Source organism: Artibeus jamaicensis, unplaced genomic scaffold (genome assembly GCF_021234435.1).
Source record: "Artibeus jamaicensis isolate MK-2021 breed Jamaican fruit bat unplaced genomic scaffold, CSHL_Jam_final contig_797, whole genome shotgun sequence".
NCBI classification, from domain to species: domain Eukaryota; kingdom Metazoa; phylum Chordata; class Mammalia; order Chiroptera; family Phyllostomidae; genus Artibeus; species Artibeus jamaicensis.
The window spans coordinates 25927338-25947652 of NW_026521977.1; the positions used below are offsets into that span (position 1 = coordinate 25927338).

General features: G+C 38.5%; 1 protein-coding gene across 4 annotated transcripts in view; it reads left to right on the forward strand.

Moving 5' to 3' along the window:
* The window catches only part of TTC17 (tetratricopeptide repeat domain 17), a 99100-nt gene that overhangs the window by 34429 nt on the left and 44356 nt on the right, over positions 1 to 20315 (forward strand). For all 4 annotated transcript variants that reach the window (XM_053673012.1, XM_053673013.1, XM_037166267.2 and 1 more), the window contains 6 exons: positions 959 to 1105; positions 2431 to 2546; positions 2703 to 2868; positions 4015 to 4092; positions 4229 to 4453; positions 10301 to 10487. In XM_053673012.1, the coding sequence (XP_053528987.1) occupies positions 959 to 1105; positions 2431 to 2546; positions 2703 to 2868; positions 4015 to 4092; positions 4229 to 4453; positions 10301 to 10487 (919 nt within the window). The remainder of the gene's footprint in view (positions 1 to 958; positions 1106 to 2430; positions 2547 to 2702; positions 2869 to 4014; positions 4093 to 4228; positions 4454 to 10300; positions 10488 to 20315) is intronic.

The window sequence follows — 20315 nt, forward strand, 5'->3', positions numbered from 1 at the left end:
TCTTTTGTAGTTCTTACATAAACTTTTATGTATATAAGAGTAATAGCCCTGGCTGGTATAGCTCAGTGGATTGAGTGTGGGCCTGCGAACCACACAATCGCGGTTCGATTCCCAGTCAGGGCACGTGCCTGGGTTGCAGGCCAGTTCCCAGTAGGGGACTCATGAGAGGCAACCATACATTGATATTTCTCTCCTTCTCTTCCCCTCTAAAGATAAATAAATAAAATCTTAAAAAAAAAGAGTAATATTGCCCCCCTCCTTGATTCCTTGTATTTTTGATCCCTAAAATTTTTGACTGTCACTTAAGGTTTTGAGTTATCCATTATGTTTATGAAGTCAGAGTTTATAGAAAGTACCCTGTTCCTCCATGACTGACCTTTCTGTTTCCCAAAGAATACTCATCATATTCATTCCTTTTTCCCACATCTTTCCTACCCTGTCCCATTCTGGCCCCATTCTCTTATCTAACAGAGTTTTAGAACTACTCAGTCTTATGAGAACATCAAACATTGTTTTACCTTGGTTTGGAGAAAGGCTATATATATTTGGAATTGATTGTACAGTGGTCTGTAAGGCCTGAAGGACAGCTGTATTAAACTCTTAAGGACTCTTGCTTTGACCCACAGAACATTAATTTTATAGAGTAGCGATCGTTTTAGTCTAGGTAGGGGAGCGAAATAATGAACCAGGCTTCTAAATCAGCTAATCGTTAAACCTAAAATAGACTCAGTTGTCGAAAGGAGGTCACAGGACAGGAGAACAACGCAGTGGCGTCGTTGGTGGAGAGTTGCTGGTGAAGCATCATTATCTGTGAGAGAATACTGTTGGAGCATAGCTCTGAGAATAATGAAAAGTTCTGACTTCATTCTAATTTTGAGTGTTCACTAAATGTTTTGGATTCAGTCTTCGTCACAACTCCTTTTCTGCTCTCAATTTGATTGAACTTTTCATTTTCCAGTTTGGTGAGGATTCATCAACCTCCAGTATGATGTCCGTGAACTTTGATGTTCCAGCAAATCAGAGTGACATCAGTGATTTGGTCAAGGCTTCTCCTGTAGCCCATTCTATTCTCTGGATCTGGGGCAGGGACTCTGATGCATATAGGGTAAGTTAACAGAGGGCGATGAAGGAGTTTTCTCAAACAGACAAGCTCCTTTAAGGCAGTGGCTCTCAGCCTCACTGATGAATATGGCCCCTGTCACAGTACAGCACAGTGCAGCTCAGGTCAGGACTTCGTCAGCTTCTACCAAACAGCAGGCATTCGGCTAGGTAGATAACTGAGGCACTGGGTCTGCCTTGACGTCTTTCCAGTCAAATGGGGCAGATTGACTTTCTGACTTCTGTCCAGGCTTTGAGCTCTGAGTACAGTTACCACCCCTAACAAGAGTCTAGACTGGACCTAAGTACCTACGTGGATATACATTTTTGATCAGCATTCTTTCATTGAGCTCCCAACTGTGTACCAGGCTGGTACTACTACCCTAGTACACAAATTCCGTGCTCTGCTGGAGCTTACATCCTAGCAGAAGATGCAGATAATAAACAAGTTAGTAAAGATGCGCTTCTAATCTAAGAAATAACTGTATGTAGTCGATGGAAATGCCAGATATCATATGTTTTTTTAATTCACTATTAAATTTTCAGAATGTATTTGTTTGTATTCTAACAAAATTAATATAGCCGCTTTGAAATAAATTTACCATAGTTTGATAGCATCGGGATATAAGTTTAGCAAGCTTTTATATTTAGAAAAAGTCAACATTTTACAAATCAAAATTAATTGTTAAACTTTGGCATTGGCAAAGTTTACTTTGCCATTAAGTAGAAATGGTCCTAGTTAAGGGAAAATATTTTTCTATTTTCAATTTTATAAGACTGTGTACTTTCAGGAACAAATCACAAACTTCACCTCATATTGGCTTCAACAAGAGAAAATTCTCATTACAGGAAGTCCAGAGATAAGTCGTAATTTTGGTTTGGTTGATTCAGTGGCTCAGGGATGTCACCAGTGACCCATTTATTTCATCTTTTTAAATTTGCCATCACGCCACTGGTTTTCATCCTAAAGCCTGACAGCCAGCAGCAACTAGAGCAAAAAGTGTTTTGTTTCTATGCTGCCTAAGAAACTAAGACTGGCTTTTCTTTCCCAGAAGCCCCAAGCAAGCCTCTCCTTGGGTTTCATTGGCTCACCTGAGTTAGGCCCGTCCAACCTGAACCACTATGTGGTAAAGCAGGTGGAATTACTATCTTAGACTAATAATCTGCAGTAGAAGGAATATTACACAATCAACCACAATGTCTACATTTATCTTAAAATAACTAAATTATTGTTTAATTATCCTAGTATACTCATGTTCTTTTAAAAGTTCATTAGGCGTGTTGAAATGCCAAATCCAAAGAAATTGATGAGAAACGTTCTTTCCTACTTAGGACAAACAGGATATGCTTTGGCCCAAAAGGGCGGATTGTGCAGAAAGCTACCCGAGAGTCCCTGCTGGTGGAGAGTTGCCAACGTACTTTCTGCCTCCAGAAAACAAAGGACTCAGGCAAGTGCTGATGGATTTGGCAAAGCACTTGAATCTGCATGATTGTCATCTGGCAGTTCTTTGAGAGCACCAGCCTTGGACTCGAAAGGTTAAGTCTTTATCTTGACATCACCCAAACTTGTAAAATGTGAATCTTGTTCCTTTTTCTTGTGCCAGGATCCACGAACTCAACAGTGATGATTATTCTTCAGAAGAAGAGGCCCAAACCCCTGACTGTTCCATAACTGACTTCAGAAAAAGCCAGACTCTGTCCTACTTAGTCAAAGAATTAGAGGTCCGCATGGATCTGAAAGCCAAAATGCCAGATGACCATGCACGCAAAGTAAGGCTCACTTAGGCTGCTGTTCATTGCCGTCCATTCTGGGTGACTTCACAAGCTCCTTAGGTGGAACAGAAATGTGATAGGAGGAGTGGTGGAGCTTTCCCTTGATCAAACTGAAGGATAGAGTTAAAGAATTGTGGAAATCCTTAAGAAGTCAGTGACCTGTTGAAAGAGTGCCAGGAAAGTGTTCCTCGGGCTGCTGTTGGCCTGGACCCCTGAACACGCTCTCCCACCGACAGGCTGCGAGATGAGGAACGCAGCGCTCTGTCTCTGGGGGGCCCTTGTGCCCACTCAGTTCAACTCTGTATCCCCTTCAGACGTTTGTGTGAATTGAAAGCTTGAGGATTCTCTTCCCCTGGCCTTATCAACCTTGCTTTGGGCTTATACGAGGTCCTTAGGAATTTGTATAAATTTGATAACCGTTTTGGAAACATTTTTAAAAATAAGTTCTGTCATGTTGTTTTCTTTAATTCTGTTATGAGTAACTAGGAATATATTATTACTGATTATAAATCCTATATCACATTCCATTTCATAGGTACAAATGAAAAAATAACTGTTTTACAGAGAAAACAGACCATTGCAACAACCTCCTATTAAACTTAATTTTAAAGTTGAACAGTTACTACTTACATTCAACAAACATTTACTGAGGCAAAAAATATGTGCTAGGCATTGTTCAGAGTGCCAGGAATACAAAGATAGATAGACTCTGTTACCTGTCTTAGAGCTCCTCACAGTTACATACATGCAGCAAGACCATAGACTAATGTAGGGTCGGGTGCTTTCCCAGCTGGAAAAGGTAGATCTTTATTGCATCAGGGGTTGCATGCTGTTGTCTCCTGAAGAATTTCTCATTGGGTTCTGGACACTTAGCTTGGCTTTAATGGGATATGATAGATCACCTTAGTATGTCTATGGGGTATGCATCTTCCAACGTTTTTAATTATAGGAAACTAGGGCGCACATGTGAGCAGGTCCACACCTGTTGGTGTGTCTGTGACCTCATGTCATGTAATTATAAATATCTGTTCAAATTAGCTGTTCCGGAGGAGCTCGAATAGAGGCTGCTATCTGTAGAAATTATTTTCAAATGTCTTCTCTGCTATTTTCAATTGAGTCAGTCTTCCCTTTTGCTGTTTTCAGATTTTGCTTTCCCGTATTAATAACTATACTATCCCAGAAGAAGAAATTGGGTCTTTCTTATTTCACGCTATTAATAAGGTGAGTCACCTACTTCAGACATCGGAAATTTAAGCGATTAGTAATTGTAATTACTAACTAAAATGCATATATTGAAAATCCTTTTTAGAACGAGTACTGTACTCTTGTACTGAGTGAAGTGTTTGGGGTTTTTCAGCCAAATGCTCCTGTCTGGCTGATACTCAATGAAGCTGGACTCTACTGGAGAGCAGTAGGAAATAGCACGTTTGCTATTGCTTGTCTTCAGAGAGCTTTGAATTTGGCTCCACTTCAATACCAGGACGTTCCTCTTGTGAACCTGGCCAACCTTTTAATTCACTATGGCCTTCATCTTGATGCTGCTAAGCTGCTTCTTCAAGCTTTGGCCATCAATAGCTCCGAGGTAAGGTTTCACGCTCCTTCGTGGCTACGTGTGCTGTGCAAGGTAACTCAGACTCAGAGTAGAATGTGCATATTTCAAGAGCACGTGAAACATATTTTGTTTTATTTTTGATATGTTTGTTTATTTGAAATGTGTGATTATACAGCTAAATATTTTTTTAGAAAATTACTTTTAAGAAGGAACGACATAGCTGCTAAAAATACACTGCCACTATTTTATGTTGTTCTGAAACGTCTGGTTTTCCTGTATCCTACTCATCACAACATGCACACTGCTTAATATTATGCTGCTTTACAACTTGAATTTATAGACATCATTATACCAGCGGGGCCAGAGCGCAGATTAAAGGTGGTTTGGTGAGGACAGGTGGGCCCGTGGGCATCCCCGGACTTCCCTCATGCAGTCCGTGGACTCACATCGCGGCTTTGCAGTTAGCTGCTTTAGTTCATCGTTTCTAAGATAGCACTTCCTTTTTTGTCATATTTCAGCATCTCTGAAATAAGGATACGTGTTACAATCGATGACATGACATCTTAGGTTTGATGAAATACAGTTAGAATAAATGTACAATTACATTGCTTTTATACCTGGTATCTAAAAGTTTATAAGTTTTCTATCTAAAAGAACTTTTAGAAGAAGTGTGCATGAATGATACAGGTTTATTTGAGATATTCTGAAGCCATTTTTTATGTATGAGGAGAAAAGATTTCCTATTAAAACGAGTATCCTTTAAAATACACAAATTCATAGCTGAATTTTAAGCAAAAGTTGACAGTCACTATACTATACAACAGGTCGAGTTGCTAAAGGAGCACATCCAGTATGTGTTAAATATGTACTAGGTGCCCGGGGTGGTGCAGCTGGGGAGCACACGCTGTGTGTGGGGCGTGAGGAAGGTCGGGTGTCCAGAGGAAGGTGAACACAGCGGTATCCCCTCGGTGCTCTGTGGAAAGCCTGGCTTCTCCTGCTACAAGCCAAGGCAATTAGGCAGGATATTCTTCAGAAGAAAAGAGCTCCTTTACAGATTACTTGCCTTTCTACATTCGAACGTTATACTAAAATTTCAGTGGTTAAAAACGCTGTACTGAAACAAGAATAAAAAGATAAATCAGTGATTCGGAATAGATACCCCAAATGAACCTTATTCAGTACCTCATCCACAGCTGCCAGTATTTGGAAGTAAGTCCTTGTTAAGCTTTTCTTCTATGTAAATATTTCATAGTATTGCAACTCAGATGTATTGGTGATCTTTAAAATGTATTATATAAAAATAACTACTTCATAGTTTTTATAGCCATCAACTTAAATGGTTGCGTCAAGGCTGGATGGATCGGTGTATCACAGCTCACTGCTCTGCCGTTGGGTATTTAGGTTACCAGGAGTGCTTAGCCGCTATCAGTATGGTTTTGTCTGTAAGGCCTTTTCTGTATTCAGATAATTTTTTAAATAAAGATGGCTAGCACTGGAATTACTAAGAAGAAAATGAATATTTTAATGACTATGATACAAAATACCAAAAAAATCCACCAACAGATTTGGGCCGATACACACTGCCATAACCAAGGTCTAAAAATACTCATTTCACCTGTATCTTCACCAGAATTGGGGAGTTAACAATAAATGCTATCTTTTGTTGATTTTGTTCTAGAACCAGGTACGATAGTGAGCGCTTTACATGTAATAACTTACCTAATTCTCACAACAGCCTTATGAGATAGGATTTACCCATTTGATAGGTGAAGAAACTCCAAGAGATTTACCAAAAGTCAGAGGCCAGATTTGAACTCAGGGAGAGAGGCCACAGGACTCACATCGTTGGCTGTATCCTACTGCCTCTGAATTTATGTTCATAAAACAAGTTTACTTGTAAAGTTTTCACTTCTCTGTTGTTATATAAATTTCTTTATCTTTTAATTTTTAAAGTAAAAGTTCTTGTATGCATTTTGTTCATTTTGTTCAAATTTAGTTGTTTAATTTCATGTGAACTCTTATACAGTAGTCTTTAACTCCGTTATGTTAAAAATATTTTCTTTGTTTTTTGTCTTAGCTTTTCAAAATTACCCTTACATTTGTCTGTCTTTTCTCTTTTTATTTCTGTTGTTTGATTTAACTTCTTGATAAGAAGTTTGAAACAATTAGTTCTGTTTTGTTTGTGTTTTCTATGACTTGTGTTTAAATAGTTAACTCTCAAATATACAAAGACCTTTTCCTGTATTGTCTTCTAGATGTTTTATAGTTTTAGGTTGTACATTTAGGTTTATGATCCATTTCAAGGTAAAGGTACTTTATGATGTGAGGTAGGGATCAAAGGTTGTTCATCAAAGCTCATGTCCACACTGGTAGCCGGTTGTGTCAGTCCCGTATCTTGAGAGCACCGTCCTTTCCCTATTGAATCATCTGTCACCTTTGCTCTGAACTCCAGACTCCTTTATGCAGCAGCCTGCTTGCTTGACATCTCCACCTCAGTGTCTAAAACACTCTAAAAAAACTAAGCTTCTTAACATTGTTCCAGTTCCTTCTTCTCTATCTTTCCCATTTAAGTCAAGTAAGGCCTGTTGCTCAGGACAGAAACTTGGAGCCTCGTGTATAACCTTTCTCCTTCTCTCAGGGCAAAGTCAATCCATTAGCTAACTTTGCTGATTCTATTTTCAAAATATACCTAGAATTTCACTATTTATCATCATCTCTACTGCTGTCTAATCTAAACCACCATTGTCTTTATCTGGGATATTTCAGCAGCTGCTGCCTTGCTTCTCTGCTTTTGGTGTCTGTCCCCCTACAGTCTCTTCACAATATACCAGTCAGTTCCTAAGTAAAAAAAAAAGAAGAAATAAATTTCATTTGTGTCTTCAAATCTCTGCAACGGTTCTCCGTGTAACGTGCAGTAAAAGATAAGAATTTATAATGGTGTAGAAGTCCTGCGTTACCTTGTTTCTTTTTTTTTACCTCATCTCCATGAGATCAGCCCTTTCGCTCATTCTGTTTGGCCTCACTTGCTTCCTTGCATTGCCTTGAACACGCTGGCTATGCTCCCACCCCAGGGTCTTTGCACTGTTCTCTCTGCTTGGAATACTTCACCCTCCCACCAAGATTTCTTCGTGGCATGCTCCTCCATATCCTTAAAATGTTTTACAGATACTGACCTCTCAGTAAGTCCTCCCCTTATCACCCTATTTAAAATGACACTCCCCCACTCTAGTATTGCTTGTACCCTGCTATAATTTTCTCCGCCACATTCTCTTCACAGTTGTGTAATACTAGCCTGGGATCCACAAGGGCAGGGAGGTATCATTCATCCTTTCTGTTGGATCCCCAGTGTCTGAAACATTAGTAAGTATTCAGTGGTTATTTTCTGGCAGCATTTATAAAAATGTATCATTTTTTCCACAATACTTACCAGTTCATCTCAGTACAGGGTATTTGCACCACCATCACTCCCAGCGTAACAGTAATCACAACACTGCTTTCTTACGCAGAGTGCAAAAAACAATCTTGAAATCAAGGTGTGAGATTTCATTTTGATTCTGAGTGAGCCACTAAGTAATACTTTACATGTAATTTGAAACCTCCTAGGATTAGGTCTCTGAGGGGTATTTTGCACACCTTCACTTTGTTACATGAAACATTTTGGGTGACCCAAACACCTGTATCAAAAGCAAGTCGTTGGGTAAACCATGGGTGTTGCATTTCGTAGGCATATATAGTGCAATTTGAGAATCAAACATTCTTAGATCTTTTAAAATATTTTCAATCATAAAGTAAACATAGAATGAATGGTGTGTATGCAAGCAAATTACAAAACCCACTAAGCATAGGTTATTTCAGCTAAAACACCCTAAACTGAACACTTCGACCTACTTTTAAAAACCAAGTCCCACCAAACAGGTGGAAAACAGAGTACGAAACTGTTTATGACAGCGTCCATATCTGATATTGAGAAACAAATCTAAAGGAAGGTGCAGTCAGCTTCCATACTGATTACAAGTCATCGTTAAGAGGAAAAGACCTAAGTAAGTAGAGATACACGTTGTGCTCATGGGTTGGAAGATTCAATATTAAGATGTAAGTTCTCTCCAAATTGATTTATAGATTATTTTTCTCTCAGTAGTCGCATGTACATATGTGTGTATGTTGGTAGTTCATTCTAAAATCTAAATAGAAATGGATCTAGAATAGCCAAAAATATCTGGTGTGAGACGGAGAAAAGGAGTTGGAAGGTTTGTATTACTAGATTTGAAGACTGGTTGTAATGAAGTTCGTGTGGAATTGGCACAGATATACCCAAATATATTAAGGAACAACAATAGAGAAATTAAAAATAGGCCCCATGTATATGGTCACCTGGTTTATGACAAAGGCACATCTGTAGTTCCGTGTGTGTGTGTCAGCTGGGGGGGGGGTGGTTTTTTAGTAAGTAGTGCTGGAATACTTGGATAACCCCTAGGGAAAAAGAAACGAACCTTTACTCCTACCTCACATTGCACACAAAACCAATTTAAGGTGGATCATGTACCAAAATGTAAAAGATAAAACTTCTTGATAAAAAAAAAAATAGGAGAAAGTCTTCATGACCTTACATTAGGCAAAGATTTCAAAAAGCACTAACTATAATTAAAGAAAAAATATAAGCTAAACTTCATTAAAATTAAGAATTTCTACTCATCAAAAGACTCCATTAAGAAAGTGAAAAGGAAAACCACAGACTGAGACACGATGTTTGTGCTAAATATTTCTAACCAAGGTCTTGTATCTTGAATGTACGAGTGTGTGTGTGTGTATGTGTGTGAAGTTCTTCAAATCAATAAGGAAAAGACTATTCATTTTTTCAAATGGGGAAAACACCAGGCACTTCAGAAATGAGGATATCTAAATAGCCAATAAGCACACGAAAAAATATTCAGCATCATTACTAATTAAGAAAATGCAGATTAAAACCACAGTGAGATGCTACTTCATCTTACTAAAACAGCTTATTTAACAAGACTGACTCAGTGAGCAAATTCTCATACTAACAGGTAGGAGTATAAATCTGTACATCCACTTTGGAAAAACTATTTGGTCGTATCTCCTAAAACTGAGTACATGCCCTTCCTTAAGAACCACTGCTAAGTGTACACCCAAGGAAAATGAGTGATACCCAAGGCTATCAAAAGACATTCACAAGAATATTGATAGTGGCTTCATTTATAATAGCCAAAAACTGGAGGCAGTTCGGATACCTGTATCAGAGAACAGGTGAATACACTGTAGTACTATATTCATATGGTGCAACATTACACATTTTCTTAAAAAGAATTGACTACTGATACACAGAAACATTCAATTACTTAAATCTTAGTTTTGTGTTGAGTGAAAAAAGCTACAAAAGGGTACATATTATATATACACGTAAGAGAACATGCTGTTTGATTCCATTTATATAAAGTTCAAGAACAGGCAGAGCGAATCTGTAGAAGTCACAACAGTGGTTACCTCTGGGATTGGGGTCGACTTTGCTCCAGGGAACCTCTTGGAGCACTGGGAACATTCTGAATGTTTTGTTTTATATCTTGAAATGAGTGGTGGTTAAGAGAACTCTGTATGTATAAAAATTCATTGATCTATACACTTAATATTAGTATACATTACACAGTTTATATATGCACTTTATATCTTAGGAAAAAGGTAAAAGATAAATTTACATTTGCGTTACATGGTTTAGAAATAGCTGGCGAAAGTAAAGTGGGCAGTTGGCCATGAACTTTTATGGGGTAACCTAAAAGAAAAAGCCAGAAGACCTATAATGTAAAGGTTTGGTAATTCTCAGATAATATTAATTCATTAACATTTTGCTGATTTTTTTTTCAGCCCCTGACCTTTTTGAGCCTGGGAAATGCTTACCTTGCTCTGAAGAATATCAGTGGGGCACTCGAGGCCTTTAGACAGGCTTTGAAATTAACTACCAAATGCCCAGAGTGTGAAAGCAGCCTGAAGTTGATTCGCTGTATGCAGTTTTATCCTTTTCTGTACAACATCACCTCTTCTGTTTGCAGTGGTAAGCAGCTGTTAAGTGCTGGCAAAATAATGAGTTCAACCAGAATTCCTGTCCTGGTCAACAACACAGAAAATGGCTTTCTCAGTTTTTCCAGAGGATATTGCATAACTAGTATAATTCTAGATACATAGGAAAGAAGTTCTTTATTTCTTACTGTACAGATGCTGCAGGCTGTTAGGCTTAATCCTCTCTCAGACCCTAGTTGAGAAGGGCTGACTAAAGTACATTCATCTGGGATTGGTAGGCTGCGGGGTTTTGTTTTTTTTTCTTTTCCCCAAGTCTCTGATGTTTTTATAGCAACTGATATTTATGGTCGGGGATATTTTTTCTGTCCATGAATTCAAACTGTGTAGTGAGATTTCCAACAGTTTCTCTGTGCTCGTGCACAGAAATACACCCTCTTGCCTTTCAGTGAAGGGCATCCAAACCTTTCCTCGCCTTTAAAGAGCCCCCGGCATTAGTGGTATCTCTCTGCATTCATCCGCTTTCCTCCAAAGCCACTCTGCAGTGTGCACACACGCGTGTACAAAGGTGTGTCCACCTGGGTCAAAATATTTGAGCTAATACCTGAACTATTGTAAATCCATCAATTAGAACTCTCGAAGAGTTCCATGATGTTCGTTTAACCTTCACTACGAGAGAAAAAATGAGTTTCACTTGAATCATGAGAGGTACGGTTTACAGATGAGTGCATCCTCGGCAGCTCACTGTTGGAGAGCACACAGTGACGCTCCATTAAATGTTGGAATTTGATTGTAATACTCAAGCATGGGGCTATCTGTCCAGCGCCTTCACTGCAGATGTTGAAAACAAAGTGACTTGTCTAAAAGATAATCAGTAATTACTAGTAGATTTGGCACCCCAAACTGGTTTTTCTGACTCCCTGTTCTGGAGGGCCTCAGGATTGCAGTGCCATCACAAGCAGTTTATAGTGCTTTCATTTTTTAAAAAATTATCAGAGCCTGGTTTTTTAGAGAAGAAACCAAAAATCTCTCAGCAACATAACTCCATAACTTAGTTGAAGAGCAGTGCTGGGCGCAGTGTACGGTGGAGGTCTTGCAAGAATTCCAGGGGTCACAGACCGAGCTTTAGCAAAGCAGTGGAGTGGAGTCCCTGGTGCTAGAGTCAATCCCAGTAAAGTAACCTGTGTCCTCATCTGTAAAAGGAAAGACAATAAAAGTCTATCTCACACACCTATGGGGAGGACTAGGTGAGATTCTTATAAGTGTTGGGTAAAAATAAGTATAAATGCATAATGTATACAGAGTATCCCGCACTTTCACAGTGCAAGTTATGGATCTTTCTTTCTTTTTTAAAGACTTTGTATATTTATTTTGAGAGAGAAGGGAAGGGAGGAAAAGAGGGAGAGAAACATCACTGTATTATTGCCTCTTGTGCACCCCCTACTGGGGACCTGGCCTGCAACCCAGACATGTGCCCTGACTGGGAATTGAGCCAGCGACCCTTTAGTTTGCAGGCCAGCGCTCAATCCACTGAGCCACACCAGCCAGGGCGGATCTTTATTTTTTTACTGAATCCTAGAAAATATTTTGTAGGTTTCCTAAGCACTGCCTTGTAAACAAGTTTAACTTGTTCCATTGAGCTGCTTATATATTAATAGTGTTTTATTTTCTTTACCTACTGTTATCGCCCTCCTCTCTTGATTTGTTTCTGTTATTTGGGGAGGAGGTTTTGAAAGTATGTAGTGTCCCTTTTCTAAAAAGCCTTTTCCTTAGCATTAGTGTTATATGCTTTTGTGGGGGTTTTTGTTAAGATGCACTTTTATTTTTTAAATTTCTGTTTATTCTATTACAGTTATCCTAATTTTTCACCCTTTGCCCTCCTCCACCCAGCCCACCACCACTCCCATAGTCTGTCCCCACCCCATTGTCCATGTTCGTGGGTTATTGATACACGCTCTTTAATCCCTTTCCCTTCTTTCCATGCCTCTGGTTCTATTTTGCTTGTTTATTTTGCTCATTAGATTCCTCCTATAAGTTAGACCATGTGGTATTTGTCCTTCATCAACTGGTTTATTTTGTTTAATATAATAGTCTCCAGTTCCATCCTTGCTGTCGCAAAAGGTAGGAATTCCTTCCTCTTTCTTTCTGCTGCATAGGGTACATGTGCTGCAGTTTTTTGATCTGTTCGTCTAATGATGGGAGTGTAGGCTGTTTCCAACACTTGGCCATTGTCAATAGCACTGCTGTGAACATGGGGGCGTAGGTTCTTTTGGATTGGTGTTTCTAGATTCTTAGGGTATATTCATAGCGGTGGAACCACTGGGTCAAAAGGCAGATCCATTTTTAGTTTTTTAAGGAAATTGCATACCGTTTTCCACAGTGCCTGCACCAGTCTGCATTCCCACCAGCAGTGTACTTGGGTTTCCTTTTCTCCACATCCTCACCAGCACTTGTTTGTTGATTCATTAATGATGGCCATTCTGACCGGTGTGAAGTGATACCTCATTGTGGTTTTAATTTGCATCTCTCTGATGGCTAGTGATGTTGAGCATCTTTGCATATGTCTATGAGCCATCTGTATGTCCTCTTTGGAGAAGTGTCTATTCAGGTCCTTTGCCCATTTTTTAATTGGCTTGTCTGTGTTCCTGGTGTTGAGTCAAATGAGTCCTTTACATATTTTGGAAATTAAACTCTTGTCTGTTGTATCATCAGCAAATATGTTCTCCCATACAGTTGGTTCTATTTTTATTTTGATGATGGTTTCTTTAGCTGTGCAGCTTTTTAATTTGATGAAGTCCCATTTGTTTATTTTTTTCTTTTTTTCCCTTGCTCTAGGAGATGTATTGGCAAAAATATTGCTACATGGGATATCTGTGATTTTACTGCCTATGTTTTCCATTAGGACTTTTATGGTATCATGACTTAAATTTACCCCATTTTGGTAAATTTACCCATTTTGGGTTTATTCTGGGGTATGGTGTAAGTTGGTGGTCTACTTTCTTTTTTTTTTTGGATGTATCAGTCCAGTTCTCCCAACACTATTTACTGAAGAGGCTGCCTTTACTTCATTGTATGCTCGTGCCCCGTTTGTCTAATATTAATTGACCACAGAGACATGGATTTATCTCTGGGCACTCGGTTCTGTTCCGTTGGTCTATGGTCTGCTTTTATGCCAGTACCAGACTGTTTTGATTGCAGTGGCCTTGTAGTATAGTTTGATATCAGGTATTGTGATCCATCCAACTTTGCTCTTCTTTCTCAAGATTGCTGAGGGCTATTCAGGGTCTTTTTTTGTTCCATACAAATTTTTGAAGTATTTGTTCTAGATCTGTGAAATATGCCATTGGTATTTTAATAGGAATTGCATTGAATCTATAGATTTCTTTGGTTAGTATGGACATTTTAATGATAATTTTTCTAATCCATTAACAGGTTATATACGTTCATTTATTTGTGTCTTCCTTTCATTTCTTTAAGTGTTTATACTTTTCCAAGTATAGGTCTTTTACCTCCTTGGTTGAATTTATTCCAATGTACTGTATTTTTTTGTTGCTATAGTAAATGGGATTTTTTTTTCTTAGTTCCTCTTTCTCATAGTTCATTATTGGTGTATAAAAATGCCATCAGTATTTGTTTCTTGAAGTTGATTCCTATTTTATGTTATTCATGTCAAGATAGGAAATTCATTTGTCTTGAAATTTCGCCCCAGAATATAACCTCAACTAGCCCAGGGTACTACTAACCTGAAACAGACCTTCCTTAAAGTTGTAGTGTCTGGTAGTCCGGATTATCCAAAGAATATTGTTGGGTCCAGTACAATAACATTAAAAGAAAATAATTGGGAAGTGGGAATACTTTTTTAGTTCTTTTAGAAAGAACTCATTAATTAATAATTTTTAAAATGTAGCCCTTTTCACATTGTAATTAACTAGTTTAGAAAAGAATCTAACATCTCCTAGCCCCTAAATAAAGTGTATCATACATATAGTATTTTCTAGGTTTAAAAACTCATTGAAGGTACTGAATTAATTTCAGTATTGAATTTTCTTTGACAGTGGTTTTGTACTTGTTTCCATGGTAATCCTGTTCATTCACAGTTGCTTTGCTGAGTTCCAGCTTTGAAAGCTGAAACTTGAAAGAAACTATAAACTATAGTTTATAAACTATAAACACCATGAACTTGTATTTGAAAACCTAAGCAATTGCAGCTGCTCAATAAACAAAAATGAATAAAAATCTCTGGATAATGATGAATCATACCTTTAGGTGATCTATCTGCTTTTGCTTTTTTGTTTTTGCAGTATTGAAATAAGCTTCACAAGTTATTTTACATATCTGACATACTATTGTGTGAAGTTTTTATTAAGACATTATAAGGTTTCAGGAGGATAGACAAGGCTCAGGATTCCTTCTCCATATAATGATCAAGGAATTCATATTGGTTTCAGTCAGGCAAGGATTTAAACTGCCTTTATTCTCCCTTTTTTGAAAAGCTACCAACTTAAAATTTTTTAGATGAGCTTTTCAAGATTGAAAATACTTAAGTACTCTTGGGAAACCCTTTTTAAAATAATTTTTCAGACCACTGTTGTTAATCTCCCATAAATTATTTTCTTTAAAGATTCATACTAGTAACTTATTTTTACAGAAGCTATAATATAATATAATGTCTTGGGTAATATGAACTTAATGGTAAAATTATAGTCAGTATGTTAACATCAGCAAGTATTTTATTGCTTTTCATATATAATCATGGAATTTTTCACATAGATTTTCAGTTTATGTTTCTTGGAATATCTGCACAGGTAATATATTCTGTTACCTTTGAATACTGATTAATTCAGCTTAAAAATAAATAATCACTATATTCATAAAATTATTCTACTTATAAAGACTTAATAGGTAAAATGTGTCAGTACTGAATTACTTAGCTCATAGTTTTTCTACACTTTTATTAATCTAGGAATTATTTTATTGACTGCCATTTGTTAAGTACATAAGTTCTTATAGCAACTGCTTATCATCTCTCTCCCTTGATTACCATTTAATAAAGCCTTCTCTCTCATGTTTTTTTTAATATTTTATTTATTTTTAGAGGGAGGATAAGGGAGAGAGAGAGTGAGAGAAACATCAGTGTGTGGTTGTCTTTCACGTGTGACATCCACTAGGGACCCAGCCCACAACCCAGGTATACATCATGACTGGGAATCAAACCAGTGACCCCTTGGCTTGCAGGCACTCAATCCACTGAGCCACACCAGCCAGGGCCAAAGCCTTCTCTTTTATAGAAAGTTTTATATTGCCACTACCATTTCAATGACTGGAAAGGAAAACTTAATAGATTGATTTTTTAATTGCCCACTCTCAAGTTGACTGCAAAAGAGAACTAGTGTTGATTAAATATTTTACTTCACGAGTTGTGAAATATTTGGTGAGTAGATGTGGTGAGGTCTGTCCGGAAAGTATCCAGCAACGCATTATGAAAAATAGAGGCACTTATTGAAGAAGATACAGGAAACATGGTACATGGGACAATGACACCTCAGTCCCCTTCAAAGTAGGCACCTTGGGACCTCACACAGTTCTCCCAGTCACCATCAGCTGCCCCGTCATACTTTCCTGAATGTCATCAACAGTCTGAGATCTCTTCCCTTTCAAAGGTGATTTTAGCTTTGGGAAAAGCCAGAAGTTGAAGGGCGCCAAGCCTGGGCTGTAGGGGACTGAGTCAGCTGGGTGATTTCATGTTTTGCCACAAAACTCTGTACAAGACGTGATGCATGCACAGACCCATTGTCATGATGAAGCTGCCAATCTCCAGTTGGCATAACTGCAGCCATTTTTGTCATATTACATCTCTCAGCCGACGAAGAACTTTGAGTTAGTCCTCCTTATTAATTGTTTGGCCTGGAGGGGCATACTTGTGATGGACAACAGCTTCCCGGTGGAAAAACACACTTAATGTGGTCTTGCTCTTGCTACAACTCTGCCACACCTTTGGGTTTGGAGAACCAGGCAACTTCTATTGGAAAAACTGGGCCTTCATTTCAAGAACATGTGTATAGCTGTGGACCCATGATTCATCTCCGGTTATGACCTTGAAGAAATCTGGTTGGTTGGCAGCAGTTTGAATCCAGTCATTAGGAAATGCAGCATGATGTTCCTTCTGCTCTAGTAGCAGAAGCCACAGAACAAATTTTGCCATGACATGTTTTATGCCTAGACCCTCCGTCAACATCTGAGACACAGCAGTCTTTGGAATCCCCAAATCAACTTCTAGTTCTCGCACTGTCAGTGGCTGATCTTTGTTGATTCAGCCCATACATGTTCAACATTCTCAGGTGTTTTGCTTGCTGCAGACCTTCCAGAACATGGATCACTTTCAACAGATCCTCGACCATCTTTGAAGCATCTGTGCCACACTTTTATTTGCACTGCCCTCATTGAATCATTCCCAAAAGCCCTGTGAATCATACAAGTAGTTTCCATGGAGGAGTGTTCAAGCTTAATGCAAAATTTAATGCAGATTCATTGCTCTACTCGCTCAGTCATTGAATGTGATGACCACACAGTACATCTGCTCACTCAGTGGTGTCTACTGCCCCCACTGACTTGTACAGTGAAGTTGTCGTTGTTCACACTTGCACATTTTAGTCCACTCTTCTTGGCTGCCAGGTTACATCTGTGTCATGTAATCTGTTCTTCTAATATTAACAACGGCTGGACTTTTTTCTGGACAGACCTCATATACACTGTTTTTCTACATATTACTGGTTTGTTATTTTACTACTTGATATAACCTAAATACAACTGAATGAGTCGCTGTAACAAACTCATGCTTCAGTAACAACACATCTGGCCCTTTTTAAAATAAATGGAATTTGTTTTATAAACTTATATTTTTAAGTCTAAATAAGGTCTCTGAAATGCTCAACCTTTTAAAAAGAACCTTTTTTAATTAGAAAAAATGAAGTTGCCACAGAGAATGAAACTTCATGAGGTAATAATTAATATCGTCCCTAATGACTTAATTGGATAATAAATTTTAATAATATTATGAGCAAAACAGATATTGAATCTGTAACATTCAAGACAGTGGGTTTTTCCAAGCATTTATTACTCTACAGTTTTTTCTAAATACTTGCATTCTTCAACTTCACAAACTTGCAAATTAAAAAGTTATGTCTTACAATCTACATTGTCCTATTTTGTCTTTGATGTATATAATCCCACTTTTAGTATTCTCCATTCAGTATTATTTTGTTACATTAGGAAACATAAGATCAGTGGTAGGTTATACTTATCAGACTTCCTTTTGATGAGATATTTACAGGTCCGCCACTAACAGTGGTGCTGGTAGGTACTGAGTATAGCATCAAGCTCAGGATTTCTCAACCCTGTTCTTAATTCACTGAGACACATGCTCACTGACATTGTTGGCCCAGAACTTTAGAAACTATGAATAAATGTTATACAGAAGTCAGAATTTAATATCTAGGTATGTCTAGAATTTTATGCAAGTTTCTCCATAATAGGTGTTTGAAAGCTTTCTCCACTGTAGGAAAAAAAATGGGAGAATTTCCAAACCATTTACATGAGTTATAATATCTTTTCCAGTCTACAGAAGAATTAGCCTGTGTTCCCAGTGTTCGTTTTTTTTACAGCGTCTGTTTACCTAAATCTTATTCCCTTTTATAACTTGTTTAGTGTGTGTTCCTCAACCTAAATTTCTGTAGATTTATAAATTGGAACTTAAAGCAATTTTCACGTAGTTCAGATTTTAAAGGAAAAGTCCTGCGTTTTGCTGCCCTCCTGTGGAGTATCCAGCATATGCCGCCTGCAGTTAAGGACTTGGCTTTATCACCTTCTTAGTAAGAATTAGTGAAAACACCTGCTTTAAAAAAAACACCCACACAGTCTTAAAGACTCAGTTTCTATAGCATTTTATATCTTACTAGGCAGCTTACCACCATTTATTTTTGTAAGAAGAATTAAAACAAGCATCAAAGTCCTGAAATGGAGGCGCATCTCACAACCAGGTAGTAAGAATTGAATAAAGCCGACTCACTGCAGGAGTGTGTGGCTGACTCGAGTAGAGGTGGTGAGTTTAAGCTCACTTACTGCGTAAGAACTATAATATAATTCTGCCTTTTTCAAAGTCAGTGGAAATTGTACCAAACTGATTTTTAATAGTGCTGTTGTGAACGGCCTGTTTTCTCTACTACGTACATCTTGCTTTCCTGGTTCCACGCGTGTGCCCGTTTTCTGCAGCAGTTCCCATAATTCCACCCCCTCCATAAAATTCTTAATCGTACCCATTTTTCAGTGCCCACTTCTGCCATATGCCGATCCTGATGTCTTAATTACAGGTAACGTGTGACCAATCAGTCTACCTGCCTGTGCCTCTCCTTCAGCCCCCGCGACGTGCTATTGTAGTTACTCGTGTAGAGACACAGATCTCCAGTACACAAGACTTCTCTCGCTCCCTGTGAACAGGGACTGACCCTTTTTTTCATCTTCGTACCCTGGCCCCAAAGTTTAGCACGTAGGATTCAGTAAATGGCATGTTAGCTGATGATATTTCAAATTCGAACTACTAAAAGTACCTATTAATAAAGAGTAATTAATTTTATCTACCCACTGTTGACCCAGCATGCTTTTGCCAAAACCACCACTCAGCATACATATATAAATGTAGAGTTGTTAAGGTCTGTAGCTGCAATGTCATAGGAGGCAGAAGAGAAAACGAATTTCATTGTCTCACTTGTCCACTAGACACTGACACATCCAATAGATAGCTTATAATCTTCCACCTTCTGTCCACACAGTTCTTAATAACAGTTACAAACAAATGCCCTTGTTGATCCTCATAAAAACCTTTATGGGTGCACCAGTAAGTCCGAGAAAACCTTTTGGATTAGTTTCCCCAGCATTCTTGCTTGAAATAAATTTCCCTAGGATGAAGTAAGCCAGAGATTTAAATTTAATAATAATAGCAGTTGTGGCAGTTAATTTTTTTTGCATGGGAACATCTTTCATAGCAAACTTCCAGCAAGTGTTTAAATTCCCTTGTGTAGAGATGTGATCCAACCGTTCACGTTTCTAGAGGAAGGTGTGTCACTGCCAAGAGCCTGGGTTCCGTCTGGAGTTGTTTCTTCCACAGCCCGGGTGTCATGGTGTCTGTGTGTCTCAATTGATGCTGACTTTGCTTTAGTCACTTAAGGCCACATGGCATGACAGACGGGTCAGATTTACAGCCAGTTCTCCTTTTTCTCCTCTTACAGGAGGCGGGAAATACTGGTCTGCAGAAACCAAGACAGAGGCAGCCCTGAATTCTTAGGCAAAGCAGGTTCCCTACCGCGTGTGAACCAAGTGTTCCCAGGGTAGATTTCAACTCTAGAATATGCAGTAGAAGGGAAATACACACACTTCCCTGTATTTGAGACCATACTTTTCTATCTTAGTTTTCTTTCTTAAACTTGCTTCTGACTCATTTACCTCACTAGGAGGAAATGCCTGTGTAATCCTCAGGTTGCTGAGTTCAAGTCTTCAATATGGTGTTTCCTACCTGGCATTGCACTTTTAAGGTCAGTTAATGCACAACCATTTCTTTAAAATCTGCAAAGAATCTCATTCAGCAGTAACTGAAGTCTGACAAGTCTAAGGAGTCATTATTTCTCGTCTTCCCTAAGTACAGATAGCGCAGGGCAGAGGAGGCAGGACAGCTTCATTTGTCTCGGGCGTAGTCCTCAGCAACCAGGTCTCACCCAGATGCAGGGAGTTCTGTAGGCTTGTGTTCCCAGTGGTTTCATTAATGTTGTCTCCCAAGAATCCCCTGTGGGACTGCAGTTTACCTGTGCATTTCAAA